This window comes from Anas platyrhynchos, chromosome 3 (assembly GCF_047663525.1).
Source record: "Anas platyrhynchos isolate ZD024472 breed Pekin duck chromosome 3, IASCAAS_PekinDuck_T2T, whole genome shotgun sequence".
Classification (NCBI taxonomy): Eukaryota; Metazoa; Chordata; class Aves; order Anseriformes; family Anatidae; genus Anas; species Anas platyrhynchos.
The window spans coordinates 77,310,755-77,335,248 of NC_092589.1; the positions used below are offsets into that span (position 1 = coordinate 77,310,755).

General features: G+C 33.3%; 1 protein-coding gene across 4 annotated transcripts in view; it reads left to right on the top strand.

Annotated features, from left to right (window-relative positions):
* The window catches only part of ASCC3 (activating signal cointegrator 1 complex subunit 3), a 274,883-nt gene that overhangs the window by 150,138 nt on the left and 100,251 nt on the right, over positions 1–24,494 (top strand). For all 4 annotated transcript variants that reach the window (XM_038176559.1, XM_038176561.1, XM_072036159.1 and 1 more), the window contains exons 15-16: positions 21,621–21,812; positions 22,140–22,364. In XM_038176559.1, the coding sequence (XP_038032487.1) occupies positions 21,621–21,812; positions 22,140–22,364 (417 nt within the window). The remainder of the gene's footprint in view (positions 1–21,620; positions 21,813–22,139; positions 22,365–24,494) is intronic.

Genomic DNA, 24,494 nt, shown 5'->3' on the forward strand with positions numbered 1-24,494 from the left:
CTGAAACAAAATTCAGAACAAAACTTAGTTAACTTAAGAATAGACTTACATGCTTTCTTCTGGGATTACTTGATATTTTTCCTTCAGTATATTCCTCTTATGTGATCATGTTTCTTTTGCTCCCTGAGGATTCACGTGAATTTATTTATATTGTAAAACAATACTTATGTAGGCTGTCTTTAAACTGTGATTTTGTTATGAAATTGAAGTTTTCAACCTGAGGCAATTAGAAAAAAATATGTTCCTTAATGCTTTATTTGACCATTTTGCATATTTCAGTATGTTTTCCATCTGACTCTGTCTCTGTGAAGGCATAATTAGTGTAAGTGCAGTTTAATAAATTCACCTGTTGCATGAAATATTCTGTTCACATACCTATTGATAGATTTCCTTCTGTTGAACACAGTGTTAAACATACTTGTATTCCAAGGTACGCTTAGATGCTTGCTTCAGTTTTTCATTTAGAAAAACTGCAGTTCTTATATATTATTTTTTATTTTATTTTTTTTTATTGAGAAAGCTTTCCAAATGCTGTTTAATTTGATTACGGTTTGATGGAGTTGTTTAGCTATGCATGCTCACTGTTTCAGTTATCATCTACTTTGCTCTTCCAGGTCCCCCAAATAACATAATTTAGGTAAACTTGTTTTGGCTTTTTAACTGTTCCTTTAGTTTATTTATAGAGCATATAGACTAGATCAGATCTAGACAGAAGCATTTTTGCATTGGAGCTTGCAATGACATCTAGTTAAAATTGTGAAGTAATATGATGAAAACGAGTGCGCATCTTAAAAAATAAAAAATAAAAGAGCAATTAGAAGCAACCATTAAGAGTGAGTGAATTGGATTTGATCCACAGTCTATTAATCACACATACCGAGAGCCAGATGTGCTTTGGAGAAAACAAAATGGGTCAAAAAACAATTAAGCATACTTTCAGGAAGTTGTGCATATTTTTTTACCAGATTTTTTTGTTGTTTGTTTGTTTGTTTTGTTTTCTGGTTTAAGTTGCATTATGTGTATATACAGTCTTCGATTTTAGCATATCTTATATCTGATTTGTATTACCAAAATTTCTCAATGTAGGAGGCCAGAAGATATGTAAGCTTAGATTTCTGCAACATTTATTTTTCTCTTCTATTTATTTTGAATTAATCTTCAAAAGAAGAATCCCTGCTTGTTGAAAATCATTGTTCTGGAGGAAAGCATTGTTGTATTATATAAAACAGCTGTGCAGATACTGTATGTACAGATACTGTTGCATAGCACCTTTAGCATAGTAAAATAATAATTTGGCTAAATTTGCTATATGTCTCTTGAAGAACCTAATTATTTCAGAGACCTCTTTCTTGCTACCAGATTGTTATACCAAAACCTCTAATCAATGATTACAAAAGATCTCAAAACAATAATAACAAAACTAGTATTCTTACCATCCCATTTTTGAGATACATAATATATGTGCTTGGATACATCTTTTTACATGCACCATATTTGTAATTTTTTGTAATTGTAACTAGAACGAAATTACATTAGTAGGACCTAGAGTGATGGCAACATGTTTTTGAGAAGACTAGAGTATACGCAAACTGTATATGAAGTATAATGAAAACTGGTAGGTAACAAAAAAGGAACTCATTCTGTATTATGGAATGAAAATAACATTACTAAAAAAAATGGTAGGCAGACTTCAAAGTGCATGGCTTTTAAGAAGCTGTGAGCATTTCTGTGAAATGAAAAATTTTAGGACTTTTTATTCCCATGAAATTACAAGAAAATTAGTAGGCTTTTGGTAGAACAGGATTTTAAACAAATTTGGTTTTAGAACTTGGAGAAGACATGAAAAATACCGACATGAGTAAGATTTTTCCTAGAATGTTTCCTTCTTGTCAAATACAAACTTACTAGGTCATCCAACCTGGCTAGGAAACAAGGTTTCCTAGCCTTAAGATCTTCTGAATGGCTATTGTGTGAACCTCTTTCTTTGTCAAGCAACAATCATATATAATATATGTAATAAGTATTTAAAGAAATTCTAAAAACCCACAAGTGCAATGTCCTAGCATCTCCCATAGTCCAAATAGAAAAAAAAAATAAAAATAAAAAATTGAAATGAATACCATCAACACTTCCTATGTATTCTCTAGAATGGGATATTAAGAAAATACTATAAACTAGGGTGATTGATATTTCTAGAGCATTTGGACACTGAGTGTGTAGGAATGCATTTCAGGCAATGGTTTTATTCAGCTTCAGACTTTTGTTGGGTAAAATCATTGCTAACCTGTGAGGAAAACTAGAAAAACAACAATAGACAAGCAAGACAGATCCTGTTTTGACATATTTGCAGATGATGTGCGTATGGCCTGAAAACTTTTCCAAAAAATTTACACAAGACTTTCAGATTTGAAAGTTTTTTGGCTTTGAATTTATATTTCGTGCTATAGTTCACATTTAAAACTGTTCTAATTAGATGAGTAATATTTTTCAATATCATCCTGTCTTCATGAGAAAATATATTGTTACTTCCAAAATCAATAATAGAAGATATTAGTAAATTTATTTTGAATATTTAATGTTTTTAACTCAAAAGTAGTGGAACTTAAATTATGATTACCTTTATAAATTATGTATTATTTTTTATATATAAAAAGTACATGATTTATAAGCATTATCGTGTCTTTCTTTACAGTTAATCAGACATTGGACTGTTTCAAACTAAATATATTTGCTACCCCTTTGATAAAGAATAGTGTTATATATATAATGGAGTTGTCATGTGTCTGAGATGGTGCTTGTACAACTAGGGGACCCCATACCATCATTCTACCAAGTACCTCACGTAATTTTCTCACATTTGTTTTTTGGCACTTTCGATAGAAATCAAAATGTTAATGAATGTTTTGTGTATCCTGCCTTCAGATATCTAATCTGCCCAATGGTTTAGAAACATCTAATGGAACATATTTGAAATTTTACTGAAAATGGTTATATGTACAACAGTTTTGCGGTATTGTGATGGTTTATCAACTCTGTAAAAGTACATATGTGATTTCAAAATGTTATGCACAACTTTTCTAGTGAATCTTTTTAGTGACAACAGGCAGAAGTTGTGAAAATGTGGATGCTGAGACAAATGCAAACATAGGCCAGCAACTTCCCCATTTACTGGAAGATTTTGATGAAGCTTTGCAAAAAAACAATACATATATAATGTTTATATATTTATATAATAATAATTAAAAAAAAAAAAAAGTTTTGGTAGGTAAAGAAGAATAAAAACTTGTGTATTGATAGTTAATGTTTCCTAAGTCACAAAAAGTCACAAAATTATGTACAGATGAGAAAAAACAAATGTGTTACGCAACTGTAAAGTAATTGTGACCTGGGGGAAAATGTTGTGCAGATCTACTGATCACTTGAACTCAGAAAGACCTGAGATGGTCTACTCTGCACAGCAACAAAGTGCCTGTGACTAGAAGAGTTTGTAGCATTGTGATTCTTTCATAGGCAGTACTTACTGGCTCCTGCACAGTTTTTGCAGGCAAATTGAACTTCCACTTAATAAATCTTATACATCAACCTTGAAAGCATCAAGATGTCTGACACATTCTGCTTTTAAACTAAAGATTCTTTTTTCCCAGATAAGGACCTATAAGAGCATTTGTAAAATGTGTTATTTAATTGAATAATGACCTTGAAAACTGTTTTTGATTAAGCCACGTTGATTTCTTCTAACTAGTACAGGGATCTGTCATTCTCTATAGGTAATGCTGAGTATTAACACAACTATGAGATGAAAATTAAATTTGCCATGTGCAGAACTCATAATTTATATGTTTAAGATTATGCCTTCTGTTTTAGTAATCAGTGTTCTAGGGATTCTACTCTTTCTTTTATATTTAGATAGACAAAAAATATAGGTATGAAGTAACAAATTGGCTTATAAATGGCTAAGTTGGCTTATAAGTTTGGAAGTTCTAAAATACTGAGAACTGCTGAGAAAATGCCAAAAAAAAAAAAAAAAAAAAAAAAACTAATAGTGGATGGCAAACCTTTAGGGTCAAGAATTTAGAGAATCAAGATCTTTGCAAAAGCCTTTATCTAGTATCTTTGTAATAATACTTGAAAAGCACTTAGTTCTCAATTCAAAGGCAGGTGCATGAAGGATGAAAGATACTGCACATTTTATGTCTGTGAAAGTACTTCTGGCTTCCGTATACATGCATTTTGTAATCAAACAGAATTCTGGTTCTGTCTTTGATTCTAGAGATCACTTTTTTTCAAGTATTGTGCTACATGTTTATCAAGGACAGTAATCAGAAATCTGAAAAGAGTTTGGGACCTTTAGCATCATATTGCCATGTTTTCATTTAAACTGTAGTATTGCTGAATAATTGAATGAAGTCCTAGCTGGTTTGCAGTTGAAGAGTCCAATTGAAAAACCTATTGAAGCTAATGGGAAAGAGACTGTTGGCTTTGGAGCAAGCGGTAAGGACACAAGGTAACACAGCACAAAACAGTGTTTCATAGAAGAAACACAGCACAATGTTTTGAGTATTTGCAGATGTGGATTTTCAGTTAGATTCTGGAACTGAAAGCAATAAGAAAACGTGCGTCTGTCCCAGTGATTCATAGGTAATAATCATTCATATAGGCTTAACAATTTTACGTATAATATGTTTAATGACCTTTACATTCAGAAATGATTTTCTGGGTTCTCGATTCAGTAGCTACACCACAGTAGAAAAATGTTTGTGTTGCAACATCACATTAAAAACATGTATCTTTTCTTGCTTCATGGCATATAATTTCAAAACCTCTATAACAATTATTTTCAAGTATTCTCTCAGATCTTGTTCCTGTGAGGGAGCATATTCCTTGAAGTAACCACTGAGGTCTCTTGTCTAAGGAATATATCCAAGACAATGGTTGTAAGTGACTTCTGCTCTTTCACAGTACCATACAAATCTGAAGAATTCATTCATTCACAGTGAAAAGTGAGAGCTATAATTGTAGTTGATTATTTTCAACCATTGTGTTAGTTACCATGATTTAAAACCAGTGTGAACCCTTATGAAAGACTTCATCTTATGAATTGTTTCCTTTGCTGTCTCTCACTTAGCTATGACTCACCTGTTAGAGTTTTATGTTTATCATTTTCTAGGATTCTGTGAACTGTTTTCCAGTTGAATTGATCCTAAATATTTAACTATTGGGTGAGATTTGAATGCCTGCATTCTCATAATCCTGCACAGCACCCTGCCACAGTCATTTAAAATACTAATTAAACACAAATTCCATCTTATACATTAGTATTTATGCAGAAAACTAATTATGTTCATTATTTTTCTTTTTTTTTAAAGCAGAATCAAGTAATTATTTACTCATTTGAAAATTACAGCCTTATAGCCTTATTTATTAAGAACACTTTTTTTTTTTTTTTTTTCCTCCTACACAGTCCAGTTTCTTTAAATTTCAGATTTCCACTTGTGGAAAAGATAAACATTACATGTAAACAGAGATATTTATGATACTAAATGACTAAGGAAATAGGTGGAAGGTTGATGACAAAACCCACAACTATTAATAAACCTGTAAAAGGAAAAGCAAAATGATAATTAAGAACATAAAGAATATAGCTAGAGCATATTGGAAAAAGGCAAGATGTATAATATTCTACCCACATGCAAATTCCCAACAAATTCCTTGCCCTCAGCACAAGAAGGATGTGGATCTGTTAGAATGAGTCCAGAGGGGGGCCATGAAGTTGATCAGAGGGCTGGAGCACCTCTCCTATGGAGAAAGTCTGAGAGCTGGGGTTGTTCAGCCTAAAGAGAAGGCTCTGAGGTGACCTCATTGCAGCTTTTCAATACTTAAAAGGAGCTTATAAAAAAGATGGAGAACAACTTTTTGCTCAGTCAGATGACAGAACATGGGGGAATGGTTTTAAACTAAAAGGGGAGATTTAAATTAGCAGTTATAAGGAAATTTTTCGCTTAGAGGGTGGTGAGGTGCACTGGAACAGGTTGCCCAGAGAAGCAGTGGCTGCCCCGTCCCTGGAGGTGCTCAAGGCCAGGCTGGATGGGGCCTTGGACAACCTGGTCTGGTGGGAGGTGTCCCTTCCCTGGCACGGGGGTTGGAGGGGATCTTTAAGGTCTCTTCCAACCTGAGCCATTCTATGAAATTCATGTTTAGATATAAAGTTTCGTGCAGTTTTTATGAGACAGAACTAGTAAATATTTGAAAACTAACTAAAAAAAAAAAAAAAGCAAATAATTTACTTCACTTATTTATATATTAACTTCAACTATCAAGAGGACTTAAATTTTGGGGAGATTATGGGACTACAGGAAAATGTTGCTGTTACGCATAGTCCGGAAATACCTCATTTGATTTCCTTAGAAAATGATTTGTGTCATTAAGGCAGAAAGTAAATTTGAAATATCTTCAAAATCTTTGTCTATTGTGGAAATAGGAAAACGTTTCTAGTAACAAGTGTGATGAAATATGTCACTAATAATAAGGGGGGAAAGCTAATTGGGATTGTTGTAGTTCATCGTGATTGTAGTTTTAAATTGAGTATTGAGAGCCATCTCGTGGCTATACTGGTTAATGCATATCTATGCTGCTGATTTTGTAGACTAAATCTATTGTTCATTGTTTCACGTCAGGGCATTTTGAAGAATGAAAATTAAAAATAAACCTAATAACTTTTTTTAATGTTTGTTTGTTTCATGAGTAAGAGCTAAGTGAGCAGTCACTGCAGGGCAGGGGGACATAAATGCATTCTACTTCCAGGCACGTAGCTTGAAATGCAGCTCACAGCACCTTAAGCTGGGAGCCTATCAGTATAGCAAATGGATAGAAATAGCTCCTCTAAATCATAATTTACATCATCCCTGTTAGATGGCTAGAGTTAGATGGCATGAGTCCCTCATGATTTTCTTATGCAGGCAATTAGCCTACATATTAGTGGTAAGAACATGGGGAAATGAAAAGTTCCAGGAGCCTTCGGAACTCTGCCTTCATGCTTAATTCTGGAAAAAAAAAAAAGTGAAAATCTGCTTGACCAAAAAGATGGCTTCTTTACATTCATATGAAATTTTGGAGATAATTTATTCTTATTCCCTCTTTCTCTTCCTTCCTTTCTTCCTTGCTTATCTTCTTACACTCATTAATGTATCATAGTATAAAATACAGCATGGAAAAGTTTCACATGTAGTTAAGTATAATGTATAATATATTTGTATTGTGTGTGTATATATATGTGTATAAAGTACGTGTATAATAATATATGGGCTACATTCACTGTTGGTAAAACAATGCATGTTTTAGAAAGCTAAAAATTTGTATCCAACAATTTTAAGCATTTATTTTTCCAGATCCATTAATTAATAATTGTTTTGATTGCTGGAATAAGAGTTAATAGTAAATAGAACAACTCAGTATTTGTGTTAGTGGAAACCTTTTTTCACCTACAGAGAACTTGTCCGTGGCAAGGGAAGGGCTGTGGTAAGGTAACATATTATGGGAAGATGCATGATTTATATTTGGGGGTTCTAAGGAGGATGAACTGACTTTATGATAAATGATGCCTTCTGAATAAGTTACCACTGTCACCAGTAGAAACAGTGTAAACTCTCCATTCCTATTTTTACTATAATGTTCTGTGGTTCTGTTATGTTCAGGCATTTAAAGCCACAGGATGATGTGATCAATTTTCGTGTGTAGGGCCATTAACTTTTCAATTGTTCCTTCAGTTTCTCTGTGAGAGGAAGTATTCGGTATCAGAATAAGCAGGGATTAGTGCGAGGACAGATAATGCAAGTTCAAGTAGGTTCCAATTTACTCAGAATAGTAAGTGATATTTAAGAGCTATTGTTGATATGTGCCATCTGGAAGTGTTGATATAATGCCACCTGAGTCAGTTACAATAGAAATTTGTTGCAATGTAAAGTCATTTGAGGGTCTATTTTGTCTGTTTCTTTCCTGGATAGTTTTTGGTCACTAGTCTAAATCAGAAACATGACAGCTGAGTGGTCTCCAGGGTGAGATGTAGCACAGAGGTTTTAGTAGTCTGCACACGGAACCTACAAATGTGTGGTGTGTCTGAGCTCCTGTTCCAGTAGGTAGAGTTCACCATGTTTCAGGCGGTGGAGCCTGGATGGGGGAGGATGACTGAGCTCAACCTGGGGCACACACTGGACAGGCAGGGGGGCAGAAATGCTGTGGAAGCCCGCACTGCCTGATGCCTGTCTGCTGTGAAGGGTGATTAGACTACAGCTTTACAGAACTGCGTGTAGACAGCTACAGCGTAGGTGTCATAATCTCTAACAGAGCCCTGCTATATCAAGCTGCTGGCAGGGTGGCCTGTCTCAAACGGTATGGCAGTTACTTTACTTTCTAGGGGCATTTCTCCACATCAGACAGCATTAGCTGGCCCTTTTATCTTCATCTTTAGCAGGGTACAGATGAAACAAATATGATGGAACTATCCAGTTATCTGAAGTGATGTCTTCTGAAAGAAGAAATGGAGTAGGAAATCTTTTCTAGGTTGCTCTCAAGATTGAAAGACTGTGCCAAAATTGTAAGTTGTCAGTCTGCTTCTATAAATCTGATTAGAAAGGTTGTCTGATGCTATCACAGAAGAGAGGCACAATAGGTTTTCCTCCAGCAAATGGTCACTGGGGATAGTGAAGATAATACCAGTGCTGCAAGTAAGCGTAGCCTCTGTGTTTCTATTCTGTGCTAAACTTCTGGAGCAAGATAATCGGCCATTCCATATTTGGAGCTCAAAAAACAATTTAAAAATTGTCTGAAATCCTCAAATACAGAATTAGCAGAAGGAAATACTTCTGTTGAATAGCTTCAGAGATTTAGATTGGAATTTGCAAAGTAAAATATTCTTAGATATGTTAACCAATTTCTAAAGGTAATATGATCACCAAGTTTGCTTTTCTGACATATCTTATTTATCTATATTATATATTATATTATTTTTATCGATTACTTTATTTTATATATCATATAATGTTTTATATTGACTTCCAAAGAGCATGAGAAAATCAAGCAAAACAGTAAGAGCTTTAAAAATGTTTGTTACTCTAATCTAATTAAAAGTTCATAGGGATTACATGAGTCAAAGATTCTGATCTCCTTTTTTTCTGATTTTAATTCATAATACAGTAATACCATCTTGAAACCACTGAAATCTGATATACTGGTGATAACCCTGTAGTATGTGTGTGTTACAAAACTTCACAAATTTGATGTTTGCTTTAGCACTGAACCATGCCATTTGGTTCACTTCTGTGCCTTCTGGGAAAGTTTCTCTTCTTCCATACTGGAAAGCTATTAATATGCTTTGAAAGTGATAGCAAGTGTGTTAGTTATAGAGTTGTTTTACATGGATTGTACTAGTTTTCACTCTTCATGTAAGGAAAAAAAAAATACACTTTTATTTGTGTATATATATATTTTTTTACATCAACTTCATTTTTTTTTTGCCATTAAAACAGCATGGAGATATTCAGTTCTAAAATGTTATTACTTACTTGAAGCAGTAAATTACACAGATACATTAGCTTTAAGGGAAGTGGATATTGTTTAGTATTTTCTTTCCTTCCAGAGTCATGGAATCACAGGATATGTTTGGAAGGAACCAAAAAGGGTCATTGAGTCAAACTCAATGTCCCAACAGCCCAGCAAATGCCGCATTACAGATACAAATTCAAATTCTAGGTAAAGCATTTTGCAAAGCCTTTTGAGATTAGGCTGCTCTTAACAGAAGGCAAAGTTGTGAGATGAGAAATATTTTTTCAGAGATGAAATGCATGAAGGATGTAATGATTTGAACAGATATGAATATTAATTGTAAAGAAGACTTCATATAATTAATTAAAAAAAAAAAAAAATGGAGCTCACAGTATGGTTTTTAACACTTTGAACAGTCATTAGCACTAATGTATGCACAACAAGTAAACAGAATATGGAAACTGGAAATTAATCCAGGTTGGAGGGGGTCTGCCGAAGCAGCACAGCAACTCCCTTGTCATGTTTTGTGCTGCTATGCACTGCATTAAGTGAGAAAGTAGCAGTCTCCTTACTTTTCCCTCTGCCGTGTAGTTAATTCTCTATGGTATACTTAATATAGATGAGATATTTTCTTAAATTTCCTCTAAAATCTATGTGCTGTGTGCACAAGACCTTTAAATTTGCTTGCTGAAGAAACTGTTTAGCCGGCTTTAAAATAACGGTTTACAGATTACAGTACCTTAATAATAGTGAACTCCTTAGTTTTCACAGAAGATTTCTAATCTTGTTTACAAAGCAGTTGGTTGAACTAACATTGACACAATATTTTTGTCTCAAAATGTGTGTAAATAGGTTGTAAAAATTTAAAAAAAAAAAAAAAAAAAGATATGTGTTCCTTTGCTCAAAGGTGTCAGTTGTATGTGCTAGGTACATGCTTAAATTATGGTAGAGGTAGAATACAATCTCTCAAAGCCAAATTTAATTGTAAATAATTGTCTCATCTGTGTGATTTTTAAACTTTACAAGGCAATTTTCATGCAGGCTTCATGAAGTACAAAATATAAAATTGGTAATTTTATAATTACCAATTATAAATAATGTGACATTATTAATAATGTGACTATAAAGGCTGGATATGGAGAGATTTTGTTGTTGGGGTTTTACTTTTTTTTTTTCTTTTTAATAAAGTAAAGGAGAAAGGCATAATAAATATTAAAACCTTTTTCTCCCAAGGGATCTCATAATTTAGCAGAGGTCTGTTGGAATATCCCTCATTTGAACAGGATCTTGTTGTAAAATCAAGCTCTGTGGAGTGCTTCTTTCTTTGAGCATCTGGTTTCCTCTGGTAAAAAGCCTAATAGTTGCTTCAGTTTAACTGACAATCTGTCTTTAAATTCCCAAGTCTGCTGGACAAAATTAGTATAGTAATATAAACTTTCTTGGTACAGCACATATTAGATGCTACTTCTGTGCCCTTCCAGGTGTGTAAAGACACCGTGTTACCTCTGAATCTGACTTTGCACAATTTATAATAGTTCACAGGCTTCACAGTTGTACTCTGAGGCAGCAGAGATTGTGAGAGCAGCCTGCTTGCAGTTTGAGATAAAAATAATGAAAAAGACAACACAGTTGTCAAAGGTGTTGATAATATGCTGACTGCAGCATTGATCATAAGTCCTACAGTTGATACGTATCCCTATGATACGTTTTTTGACCTAATCATACAGTGGAAAACAGTTAAGGCAAGGAGATAATTCTGAGAGAGGTAAAGTTATGGAAATTTGATAAGGTGTGCATTTGAGTCAGGACATGGGCACAAGGAATAAAATATTCACAGGAAAGCAGGTCCCACAATTTATGGGTCTATTAATTTCCGTATAGGTTTGTTGTTTTTTTTTTAGTACTTAGATATTTAATTATCACTCATAATTAATCAGATGAGACTATATGAACATATGGAAAATCATAAACATCCATAAATTTTCATTTTCTTTTAAGATTTTTCAGAAGTTTTTCTTATAAAATTTGACATTTGGTGACACTGAACTACATCTCAAATCCTTGGAACTCTTGTAGAATAGCAAAGAGACAAGAGGAATAAAACATCTTTGAATCTGAGAGTTGTATAATACATTGTTAATGCACAAAAATAGTATGCTAACCTTTTATGGGACGCTAATTACATCATGATTTTTCTTTTTTTTAATGGATCTGGGTACTGTACATGTATCAAGGAAAAAAATATTTTTATCGTGATGCAGATGTTCTGATGTGCTAGTTTTTTCTTGTTAAAGTTGAATTAAGTAGTTCAAGTCAACTAATGAATTGAGAGCATAATTTGACTTTTTTTGTTTAGGAACTACTTTTATTCTACATTTTCTTTTATCATTTCTGCTTTATATGATGTTTACTTTTTTTCCATCTTGTAGGGCAGGAGCTAGAAAAGTGAAAAGAACAAGCCACAATACCGAAACAAAAGACAACTAATACTTACAGTTTCTCTCTAAAAGGAAACAATTATTTTCCTGTTTTAAGATAAATGTTAGTTTTTTATGGTCCCACGTACTGATGCTGGTCGAAAGTTGTTTGAAAACCCTATAGATTATTAATTCACCTTTACAATTACCTACAAAACTTTAAAGAGAAATTCCTTTCTTCTGAAGAATCCTCAATATGTCACTTTGCATAGCTGAGAAGCTGCTGTGGACTGTTATAGTTTAATTATGAAATGAGAAATACGCTTACTGTTTTACTGTTCGCAGATAGATTTTATTTTCATGGCTCAGCAGAGTGGCAGTTTTGAGTATTACGGAGAAGCAAAGGAGGTGTTCTCAGATATAACAAATACTTCTGCAGAAACCATGCAATATCAGATTTCTGTTGAAGCAGAAATATTGAAATTTCTACACAGTTAAGCACAGCAACAAAAGGTTTAACTAGGTCTCTAGAGGATGTCAGTATTTGAACTGAAACCGGTACAAATTCATCCTTGCTGTTGCCATGCTGCCCTTGCATGTCATCAAACTGTCCCTGTATCAATTTCTTTTCATTGTTGTATGTGTTCCCTACTGGCTAGTTTCTATAACAGCAGGCTGAAAACACCTTCTGCTGCCAGCAAAATGGACCAAGACTGATGACTCCTTCATTGCTGCAGTCCAAGTGGTTAACAAATATGGCAGCAGAGCTACTTGTCTCAAGGGCCAGAGAAGTATAGATACTTTTCTGCATTTTATATATTTCATACATCTATACCCAGGGAGAGAACAGTATGATTCTAAATTGATGAGAAAGAAAACCAAAGCTTTATATGATTTTGCATGCATTTGAAAATCCTGTTATGAAATTAATTCAATTTTAATTGATGTTCATTTTCATGTTATTGCTAAGCTGAAATATTTTAACACTTCTGTTCACTGTAGAGTGCAGATTTACATCATACTGAAGTAGTGCAAAAATGTCTTTGCATAATTTATATTACATTTTCTATAAACAATAGAAATATTTTTATCATTCTACAAAATATGAAAATTAATTAGGAAATTAAATGTGTATTTTATTCTTCTTGTATTTTCACTAATTGATGGTGCTAAGCTGGGTCATTATGAACATTTCCTTTCTGAACCTAGTGCTGGTTCCCATTTGTGTTTACATAGAATTGTTTTTCGTTTTAAGTTCTTAAACCTTGTTACCTGAGTACCATTAATTCCTTCAGTTGTAAGATAGACACCCCAGTCTGGCTTTACCTGAAATATTAAGTTACACTGGTCCATGTTATTAAATTCTGGTTCAAATTGAGTTAGTGTGTTATCTATACAAATAGGTGGGTTTTGTTTGTTTGTTTTTCTTTTTTCTTTCTCTTTTTTTTTTTTCTTTATAACAGCTAGGCATTAAGTGAGATAATTTGAATCTATGTCTAAATCCCTAGTGACTTGTTACAAAGCCATCTTTTGTGCATGGTCAAATTTGCATTTATTATTCTTTCATTCTTGGCTTGTCTGGCTTGCTCAGAAATATCATATTTTAGCAATACTAAGTTTTCTTAGCTTCTCTCAACACTGGGGTCCATAAACACTTTTATCTTCTGTATTGCAGATTACAGAACCAAGGAATCAAAGATTAAACATAATGTTTAACTCTTGTTCAGTGTTTTAAATCTGATTGATTGCTGTTCTTCGTCCTCCCATAGAGTCTTATTTCATTCTCTATGCACCAACCTTTTTCAGTGAAAAACACAGGGGTACTGTAAAAAGATCACAATGAATAATGCAAGATTTTTCTGGACAACATACCAATCCGTTCTTTAATACTACTCATCACTCCTTAATCTGCCAATTGGATGAGACACAATCTTATGCAATGTATAGGTTATGATCTGTGATAATAAGGCCAGGGCAAAAGAAAAACATAGCAGACATTGTGTCTTACATCTTTTATTGTGAATCAAAAACACAAGGATACTCTATAGGTATTTTGTGAACATATTCACTGATTGGAGCATAAAGACAAGAATGATGATCCTACTTGTACAACTGCAAAGTACATTTTAAACCTTCATTATTTTGACAAAACTACAGTATTGTCTATCATATAAAGAGTACCACTAGTATCATATAAACAGTTACCACTAGTGCATGAAAAGTATTCCAGCAATAATTCATGTTTTTTCTTTATTAAAGCACTTCATTCCTCACTTTTAAAAGCAGAAAAGTCTATTTGGTCTGTATTTACAGAATTCATTTTCATTTAAAAAGAAAAATAGCTTCCCAAGTTTTTTCTTCAAAGAATTTCTGCAAACACCTACTCTGTAATAAATAAATAAATAAATAAAATTATGGCTTTGAAAAAATGAGGCTATTATTTCAGTCATAGCTTGCATAGGTTTCTAGGCAGTTGTTCCTAATTGTCCGGACTTTTCCTCGTTTCTATTTTTAGTACAGTTCTGCTAATTGTGGTTTAAATACACTGAAACAGAATTCTTTGAACTCTGCAGGGACTTTCTCTGTGTTTTACAAATAACAGCAAATCAGTATGTTATATAGACCTGAAGTATTTTGAAAACTTTCACTGAAGAGGGTTAGGGTTAGCTCTGTTCTGGCGAAAATTATGTGCACATGTGTGTACGTGTAGAGAGAATTACTTTTAGTGCAACAACTGAAAAGCAGTCTGTGCTCCACTGAGGAATAAGGACAGATTCCTATTCTAAACAAGTATTTATAAATTATAAATTGACAGGAGACAACCCTCAATAGATGAAACCTGCATGCACACAAAGAAGAGAAGGTTCAGAAGAAAAACGGTTGTAATACTATAATAAAGAAAATTAGTCCTGAGTTCTGTTCCTGATGTTGTTCATTCAAATTATTATCCTTACATTTATATTGAAAGGATATGCTACTGAGGAATATGTTTAAGCAAAGCAGTCACACTACTCTCCTTTCTTTCTCCTTCAGACGTATTTTTAGAGCACTTTACAAAAGTTACTGAGGTGATTTCAGTAAATTGATCAGAGCAGTAACTCATAGGTTTAAACAATTCTAACTTTAATACAGTGAACTTAAATCTCCAGAGGGAGACAATTAGATTATTGACTCTTCCAGGAGAAATTCAAACTGATTCACATTTGTTTGCCAGAATTACCTTCTTCAAATACTATCTTGCCAGGTACCTGCTAATTATAACTCAGTAAAAGAGTAAGTGTTGGACAGAGATATTACTTCAGGATATCTATACAAAGTTAATAGATAGATACATTTAAAAAGTGAAGGTTTAGAGAATGAGCGTGCATACTTATTAAGTAGAATAGCATATTGGCCAGCCCGCATCCGTCTACATTCAGTGATCTGCTAGGTCATGCAAGTCCTTTCCACTGAGTAGAGAGCTCTTGGTAGTCTGAGTTCTCCACAGGAACCAGCTGCAGTGTGAGCAGTGATGCCAGTGCTGCTGTTCCCAGGAAAGAGCAAGAGAAGTAGTGAGAGGGCATATCAACAAAGAAGCACTACCTCAATCCAGTGTATTAAACTGTTGGGTATCATTTTCAAAGTGACATATATAACTTTATAGAAGAGCTTCGTGACAAGTCATTTATATGTGATTTAGAAGGTTTTTACAGCCAGACTGTAAATAACGGCACCTTTATTTCTGTCAACATAAATCAGCCAATGAACAGATCTCCTGTCATTTTTTAATAAGTAAATAAAGAAATAAACTTCTTTGATTTCATATTCTTTAAGCTATATGTAATAAATCTGTGCCCTCATTATCTGCTTCCTCCAGTTTCAATTTATTATACAATTTGCCTGCATCGTGACATCATCAATGTAGGCATCTCTAAGTTGAAATCTATAAACTAAGTCTTCTTAAAGTAGCATTCCTTCTGTCCCTAATCTTGATTTATGGCAGAGAACATTAATAGGTCAGGCAATTATAAATTTAGGTAAACAGGTTCTTATGAAGGGAGCTGTGTCTGATAGAAGTCCTCTCTGTTTGTCTAGATTTCATATTTTCTGGAAGAATTAATTTTATTTTTTTCTTAATATCAGTTACAGGGCTTCCTATTCTAAAGCATAGACGTATTTGAAAATTTTATATATTATGTTTAATATAATGTAAATATAATTTACATTAAAGTAAATAATTTATGTTGTTTCTTAAGAGATAGGAAGTAAGACAAGATAGGGACCAATAGTTTAGTATATATTCATCATAGCAACGTAGTCAACTTTTAAATCCTGGAGGGAAAAATTATTTGAAAAGCTAATTCTTTGCTTCTGTAATAAAATACTAATTTAATTTTGCTCCTGCTGCGTAACATGACACTTCATCCTTGCCCTAGAAACAAATGCTGATAGCTTAGTTATTATGCAGACAGTACAAGTTGAATAATACAAATAAAAGTTCTAACTCATAAAAGAGAGTCCTCAGGTAAAATCATTATAGCTCAGATGCATTCCTTATTTCTCCCTTTAGACTCCAATATATTTTTCTTCAAGTTCAGTTTCTTGCATAAACTCTGTGGTAGTGTTACTGCTTGTCATCATGGTTTAGTATTTTCTCTGTATTTCATATTTTTGTTCTAACTGTGCACCTTAAAGTCATGTTTGCTTTTTTTCTCCTGTAATAAGAAACTATTATATTTTGACTTCATACTTAAAGAGCCCTTGTCATAGATATTTTTTCACTATTTTGATCTCTCCCCTTTGAAACAGCAGTTTTAAATAATAGAATATAGTTTGGCTTGTATAGATTAATTAATATGTAATATTAAAATAGTGAATTCTGAAAAGCAAAAATAGTGAATGCAATCCTAAAGCAAAACCATGCAATCCTGTGAGCATTTCTTTCCCTTTCTCTTGGTCCTTATATATACTGCTGTTCTGATAGATTTCCCTCTTCACTTCCTAAATGGATGAAAACTTATTTTACCTTAATCTCACAAATTTTGAAATGGAGTCAGTGTTTTTTAAGTGAGGTAGGAAGAGAAGATTCAGCAGTGAAATTAATTGGAATTAAAGGAAGCTCATTTTGTTGCAACTTAAAAAAATTCAGGTTAGCCAGGGAATTACATTTTCTGATGTCTTTAGGAATGTTACAAATTAGTTGTTTTGGAAATAACTGAGCTGCATTCATCACACAGTAGTAACACTAATTAAAGTTACCATTCATCGAAAGCTGCAGCAAAAGATACCTTGTTTTAGATGTCTGTGATACCTGTGCTGAGTGCAAGCACTCAGCAAATGAAGCCAACAAGGCCTCAAAATTAAGAGATGGTACTTTGTAGGGTGTAAGGAATGAAGGATAGGAATAAATTGCTCAGAATTGTTCAAACCAGTGAACAAATAAGAAGGTGCATTCTGAGCAAACTACAAGTGCCGCCCTATTGTGAACTCCACAGAAGGGAAATTACAATGATTGAGTCTTACAGTCATAAGCATGAAGTTTTGCTGCAGTTAAGGTGATTGTGAGAAAAATACTAGAACAGTCTGTGCCATTTCCTTTGCTGGAAGAAAATTCATGATAGTAAAAAACCATGTTATTAGTGGAAAAAAAACGACCAACATTCAAAGTTGCAAACAAGTTTTTTCAGAACGAGGAAGCATGAAGAAGAAATAAGTAATATATAGAAAAAAAATAAAATGTGATTTTACCAAGTAGTGGCAATATTATTCTGTCCTAATTAGCGTATTAATCAGAGATTAACAAAAAGACATTAACTGAAGTTTCAATTATTCATAGCTGCTTCTTGTAATCAAGCTTTATTGCTCTTTTTTACTTCTTTTTTAGATAAAATAAGAAAAAAAATAGCTATAAGCCTGTTGAAAATTTAATTCTTTATGGCTCATGATGTATTCAGACAAAAAGCATGCATCACATAGTCTTTATGAATGACGATACCTTTGTGATACGAGGTGCAAGTAGAAGGTAAAGAAGTGTGAAGAGTTATCTCTAAAGGTTGTTTAAATATTTTTTTCTTTTGTGTGCTTCATTTCTAATTAAAATTCAAAAACATATTCTTAAGTGTCTAATTGCAGCATTTTTAATATCTTAATCAAGAAGTACATGAAATTCAAAACTCTGAAAGGAGAAATGTAGGTGACAGAAAGCTAAACTAGGAATTTATTTAATGCATAGTATTTTAAATGCACATGCACATGTAAGCAAAGGTCATAAATCTGCAGCCCTCTTGAGCAATAAGAGAGAGGAAAGAAAATCAATTCTAATCAGGCGACCAGTGCCAGACCTCATAACAATGACTTCTCCATGCACCTGAGACACTTCGTACTATTTCATATACATTTTAAGCAAAATGCTTTAGTCTGTAATAGAAAAAGATGGGGGTACTGAAACTTTTATTAGTTTCACTTCTGTTATATAGTAATTACTTGTTTTGTTGTCTCTGAAATAATTTAATTCTAGATTTAACAGAACAGCCTTGCAATTCATTGAAGCGAAATCTTAGGAGGTCTGTTTGCAAATATGCTGCCATTAATGGATATATGTTGTGTAAGCAGTCTTCCAAGCCATCCTGAGATATCTTTTGATATTTTTTGAGAAACATTTTGTCAAGTGTTTGTAGAATTTGGTTACTTAGTTGTTCTTGAACTAACTTGCCTGCTATCTCTGTAATTTAAAATGTCCACAAATTTATGAAAGAAAATCAAGTCAATTTCTTTACAGTTAATGGAAACGTCATTATTTTCAGGATTTTATATAGTTATTTTATTGGATTGTCATTTGTTTTTTGCTATGTCAAAAATAAGCTTTGAGTTTTTCATTTTAAAATTAGATGTTTAAAAAAATACAAATGAACATTTTGATGATGAAATAAAACATACAGGTTGTTTGGCTTAATGTCTGTAAAATTTCATGTAATGCATCTCTATATTGGTTGCTTCTCAGCCTGTAAGTCTAGCACGTCACAGATTCAATAAATGTTTAGACAAAACCTATGAATATTAAATATTCCAAACATATTATTGTAGAAAAATTGGTAGATTTTAGGAGCATTTAAATATACTTTCTAAACATGCAACAGCATGTATATAGTTGTAACTACATGTTTTTACATGATTAATTAATCTTAAGCTTATAAGTACTTGAGTTATAGTCAAGATTGTCATTGCCACGTGTTAATGGCAAATATTTCTGGCATACAGTGTTCCCTTTCCTCCTCCTTTTTTCCTGTGTTCACATTCTCAAGTACCTTTCTTTGAGTTAGTGATATTGTACATCCTTTAGCTATAAACAAAAAGTAGTTTCCTTCTCTATATAGCATAAGATTTTATTCTTCTACTTTCCCATTAGTAAATTGGTCTGTCTTTCAACCACATTATACAACATAAGCAATCAGGTTACAAACAGAATTATGTACTTTTTAAATTGTGGAGGCTTAAGTGCAGGATTTGGCTTTTTTCAGCTACAGATAATTTTTACAGTGTAATATTTGATATTGAATAATTGTGCTTTCTGAAAAAATAGTTACATTAATACCTTTAAAATAGATGTGTGAGACCAATAAAAGCTCTACTAAAAAATTGGAATGTCTGATGGTTGTCATACCACATAGGAAGATTTACTTTATTTAAGATACAAGTTAATTTCATTGTTAAATGATTACAGAAAGTTCTGAACATAGTCGAGATCAATTCAAATTCTTAGCTTTCCAACTGAAGTGAATTTTCCACATGCCTTTCTTCTGTGGGATTTGTTGCTGATACACTATCAATGCAGTCCTTGGTGCATTTGTGTTCTTTATGAAGTATTTCTTTTTCATTCTCTGGCTCATAAAACAATGGTGCATGAACTGCACAACCACGTTTTCAACTTCTTTTTTATTCATTTTTACACACTGCAGTGCAAATTAAATTTGTCAAAAAATCTTGTGTAGTTAAAAGCTGAATTTGATTTCCTTTAAATGAATAGTAAATAATTACAGCTAAAGCAGAAAAGATCAGATATTGAGAAACTGGATAATTATGAAGCTAAGAAAATGTTTTTCCTACAGTATTTTTCTTTTCATGTCCTCTTTTATAATTGCATTCCCATCTCCCTATTTATTCCTGTGTTTGCAGAGATTTATTGTTCATGTTTGGCAGTATGCCAGTAATATGAACTATATTTTTCTTTACTTTACCCACTCTGTATCCCTTAAGTCAACTTTCAGTGGCTGTATGTCAGATACTAGTAAATATACAGTCTGGAGAGGAGAAAAAAAAAAAAAAAAGAGAGAGGAAAAAAAAAAAACACCATAATTTGATCTAGAAATAATTCACTATAATATACAGGGCTGAAAGTACAGTGCCAGAGTTAAAATACCCTTAACTCTTCTGTGGTCTATAGAAAAGTACCGATTTTCTGTTGGCAATGATAATAAAGAAATCTATTTTAGGGAAAGATCAGAGTGGTCATTACCACAACCCCCCCGGTGTCATAGACAGCAGTGATCTGTTTTGGAAAGTAGTGGTATTCAAAAGAGATGGGAGGAAAATCAGTAGTTTTTGTGGCAAATCAGTACGTTGAAACATGAAAATCTGAGGAACCAATAGCCAGGGCCTAGGGTAAAAAGAGTTTTCATAAAGCATGCTTTGTGGCCTCATAGGTAAACTCATACAACCTTGTTTGAAGGTCATTTATTCCAGTTTACACCAGGACTGTCCTGCCCTTCCTCCTGTCATCTAAGTTAAAATGAAAGAGCTGTACCTTTTGTGATGCTTGAGCTTTAGCCTAAACCCATGTTTCTGAAAAGAAAGAGAATGGTTCCTATTTGGCTAAAATGGCATAAGCTCTAGAGGTTTGGGTTTCCTGTTTAAATGGCTGGGTTTCTCTTTTCCTTCCCTGTTGTTTCTGGAAGACACGCTCCAAAGCAATTCAAGTCTCAGATTTTAGTATTTGGAAGGAATATTAGCTTTTCTTAACTTTGAGTCCCTATTCAGTTTAGAGGAAGCATGGCAAAGCTAGCACCCAGAAATAAGGGAGACATTCTTATGGGGATCTTACTTGGAGAGAGTTTGGAAGACCTGTGATTTTTGCTAACTGAGATCCCAGCCTCCTGTGCATGGGAGGATGTAAATGTGAAAATGAGGGGTAGGTGAACTGTTTGGTTACATAGTGTGAACTTCTTAATCCACACTGTGCCAAGATGATGCAATGGCTGGAGGTGGGAAGGGTATCCCTTTCGTAATGTTAAGTATGGTTTGTGGCCTGCTACTTAAGCCTGTTCTAGCTGCTTGCATAGTCTGAAAGAGTTTATTTTAAATAAAAGAAGTACATGAATTGTCTATTTTCAGTGTTCATGCTGGTTATCCCTAAATCTGGGTCTCGGTTCTACATGAAGCTCTATTTTTTAAATAGTATTCTTTTGAACAATTAAGTATATATTCTTTGGAAAGTAAGAATAAAATTCAAATTAATTTATAGCAAATTGTGAGCTATTGGTGCTGAGAAAAAGCTTGACATTAATAGAAATAGTTCCTTTCATATGATTCATAATAATTTTTTTTCTTCCTTTTTTTTTTTTTTTTTTTTAATACAGGGCTTCTTGTACTGTAATTGGAAGTGAATTTAATTTTTATGCTTGTCTATTCTAGGTACAGAGATCCAGAAATAAGCAGTTACGTGAGCTGTTTCCAGATGGATTTAGCATTCATCATGCAGGAATGCTGCGGCAAGACAGAAGTTTGGTTGAAAACTTGTTTTCTAATGGACATATCAAAGTCTTAGTTTGTACAGCTACACTTGCCTGGGGTGTCAATCTTCCTGCTCATGCTGTTGTTATTAAGGTAAGAGATGATATACTCTGCACATGGTTATCTGTCTTAAAAGAAAACTGTAAAGAAGCACAGATAGCAAGATCTTTATTGTGGGTTTGGGGGCTGGAGGGGAAATGTCTGATTGACTTGAAATGTTATTTATATCTCATTAAACTGATTCTCACCAGTGGGAGTCTAGTTTGTATAGTAAAGATTTAAATATATCAAAGATTATGAGAGGATTAGTTAAAGTACACTTCTGAAATCATGCTGTATTTGCCTAATTTCAGTATTCAGCTCATCAGGATTATATTCATGTATGTTTATGTTAATTTTTATTAACTTTTCCTCAACCAGGGAACACAAATATATGCTGCAAAAAGAGGCTCCTTTGTTGACCTTGGAATTCTAGATGTCATGCAGATATTTGGTCGAGCTGGACGGCCTCAGTTTGACAAATTCGGAGAAGGCATCATTATTACAACTCATGATAAACTCAGTCATTACCTGACTCTTCTTACTCAGCAGAATCCAATTGAAAGCCAGTTTCTTGAAAGTCTTGCAGACAACCTAAATGCAGAGGTAACTTTTGAATTATTTAGCACAACTAGCAACTCTAACAGCAATAATATTATTTAAAAAAAAATACATTATTTTCACACATGAAATATCTAAAATGGAATTTTCATATATTACTGTGAGTCTTTAAGTGTATATTTTAAAGAGGAACGAACTGTTAGACATGAAAATATTGCAGGCCTTATACAAAAGGTAATAGATAACTTGTGTGGAGGGTCAAATATCATTAAGATAAAGCTGTAGAAACACCTAGCATTTACATTTAATCAGAAGTGCCTTATTAGAATTTAAGCAGTAAGTATTCTGCATAACTTCAAATTGAAATCTTCAAGAAATTAAAGCATATCTTTATATAAATAAACTCACTTCATTTGGTTGACCACAATATACAAGGAGAATAATGTACTTGGCTTACACTCTTCTCTTTGGTCTCACTTTCACAGTTTCTCAGTTTCACAACTGCTTTATTATAAATTGCAAGTTCTCAGTTTACTTCAGGTTCAAAGAAAACACATCCGAAGATGTAAAGATTTGTGCTTAGACTGAGAGTACTGACCTCCATTATATTAAAACTATTCAAAAGCTAAGCACACACACTTCTTTAAAAGGAGCCTTCAGAAATTTAAGCATGCTTAACTGAAGAAAAGAATGTAGTTTTACAAACTCACTTATGGTTTCTTCAATGAAAGTAAAGGAGTTCAGCTAGACTGAAATGTCCAGTGACATTTCAGTGATTATGATTCTTAAAGATGTAAAATTTGTTTGGTCTATTAGTGATGGTCTTGCTGTTTTAAGATGCTTGTTCTGTTTTGTCTATATAATTCTAGTATATTTTGGTATTTTTTCTGCCTTATCATCACTTTAAAGTTATTTCAGCATTTCAGTTATTCAATCATGAATAATAATTTTAAAAGGAAATTCTGGAAGGGAACAGAAATGGATGCGGTGACCTTTTAGAATGTCAAGATTCATCCCTTGATTCTTCTTTAAAAATGACTAAGTTTGATAATTCACCTTTAAAAAACTTTTAAGGTTTCTTGTAAGTTATTGATTCAGTTCCTGTTAATAGGAAAATTCTCTGTTCAAGTATTCTCCCTATGTCCAAGTTCTGTCACACATCAGAACTCAAATAAGGTTTAGCTCTGATGCAAATATTTCCTTACAGCTATTCCTCTTTAACTCAAGTTTCTGAAGTGGTCTGAGTACAGTCAGGGAGAGAGAAATTAAACTCTCCCAGCACATGGGATCCAAATGTGAGGAGAAAGAGCCATTTGCAATTTTCCCAACCCTCTTCATCACATTAATAAAAATAGCTTAAGTCCTACAGTTGGTTGTGAAAGCCAGGATTGCTTGCACTTTTCAGCACCCTAAAAATCAGCAGGGATAGGTTTGGTCCTAAGTCATAAAATACCTTCAGATCTAGGCTTCCTCTTTAGTGAGTGAGACACAAGGTGCATTCCTAGAGGACATTTTGTTGTTGTTGTTTGTTGTTGTTGTGTTTTTGTTTGTTTGGTGGTGGTTGTTGTTGTTGTTATTATTATTATATTCTTTATTCTCTCTCTCCGAAGTATTTAAAGTACCTAACTTTAAACATGCTTCTTACTCTTTAGTTCCTCCAGTTAAGTAAAACAAATGTGGTTCGACACATACAGCTTGTGTTGTACCTTAATGAAAACAGAAATTTGGAAAAACAGAATAGAATCTAATCTATTACCTATGATGAGCTATAAACAAATGTATTTCTTATTATTTAGAATACTTTTTCCTTTACCTCTATCTGAAAGTTAGTCAAAACTTCTTGTTCAGAGAGCATACTACCTTAATAGAGTAACTTCTGCTGATAGTCTGTACAATTCAGTAAGGCGTGCAGTATTCGAACTTCAAAAGTCAAAAGTATTTGAAAAATATTTCAGCTCTGGATATAACAGTTGAAAAAGATGTGATCACTTTGACAAGTCCTTTTTTTTCTGGGAAATCTCTTAACTGCAGCATGTATGGTGCAAGATTCTTGTTACAAAATGAAAAATTCCCATTTGTGTTAGAATCATATCTTGCATGCCCATATTGAAGGTATTCAGAATGAAACAGAGTTCTAAACAGAGGACAAATACGTAACATAAGTCAAGGAAAGAG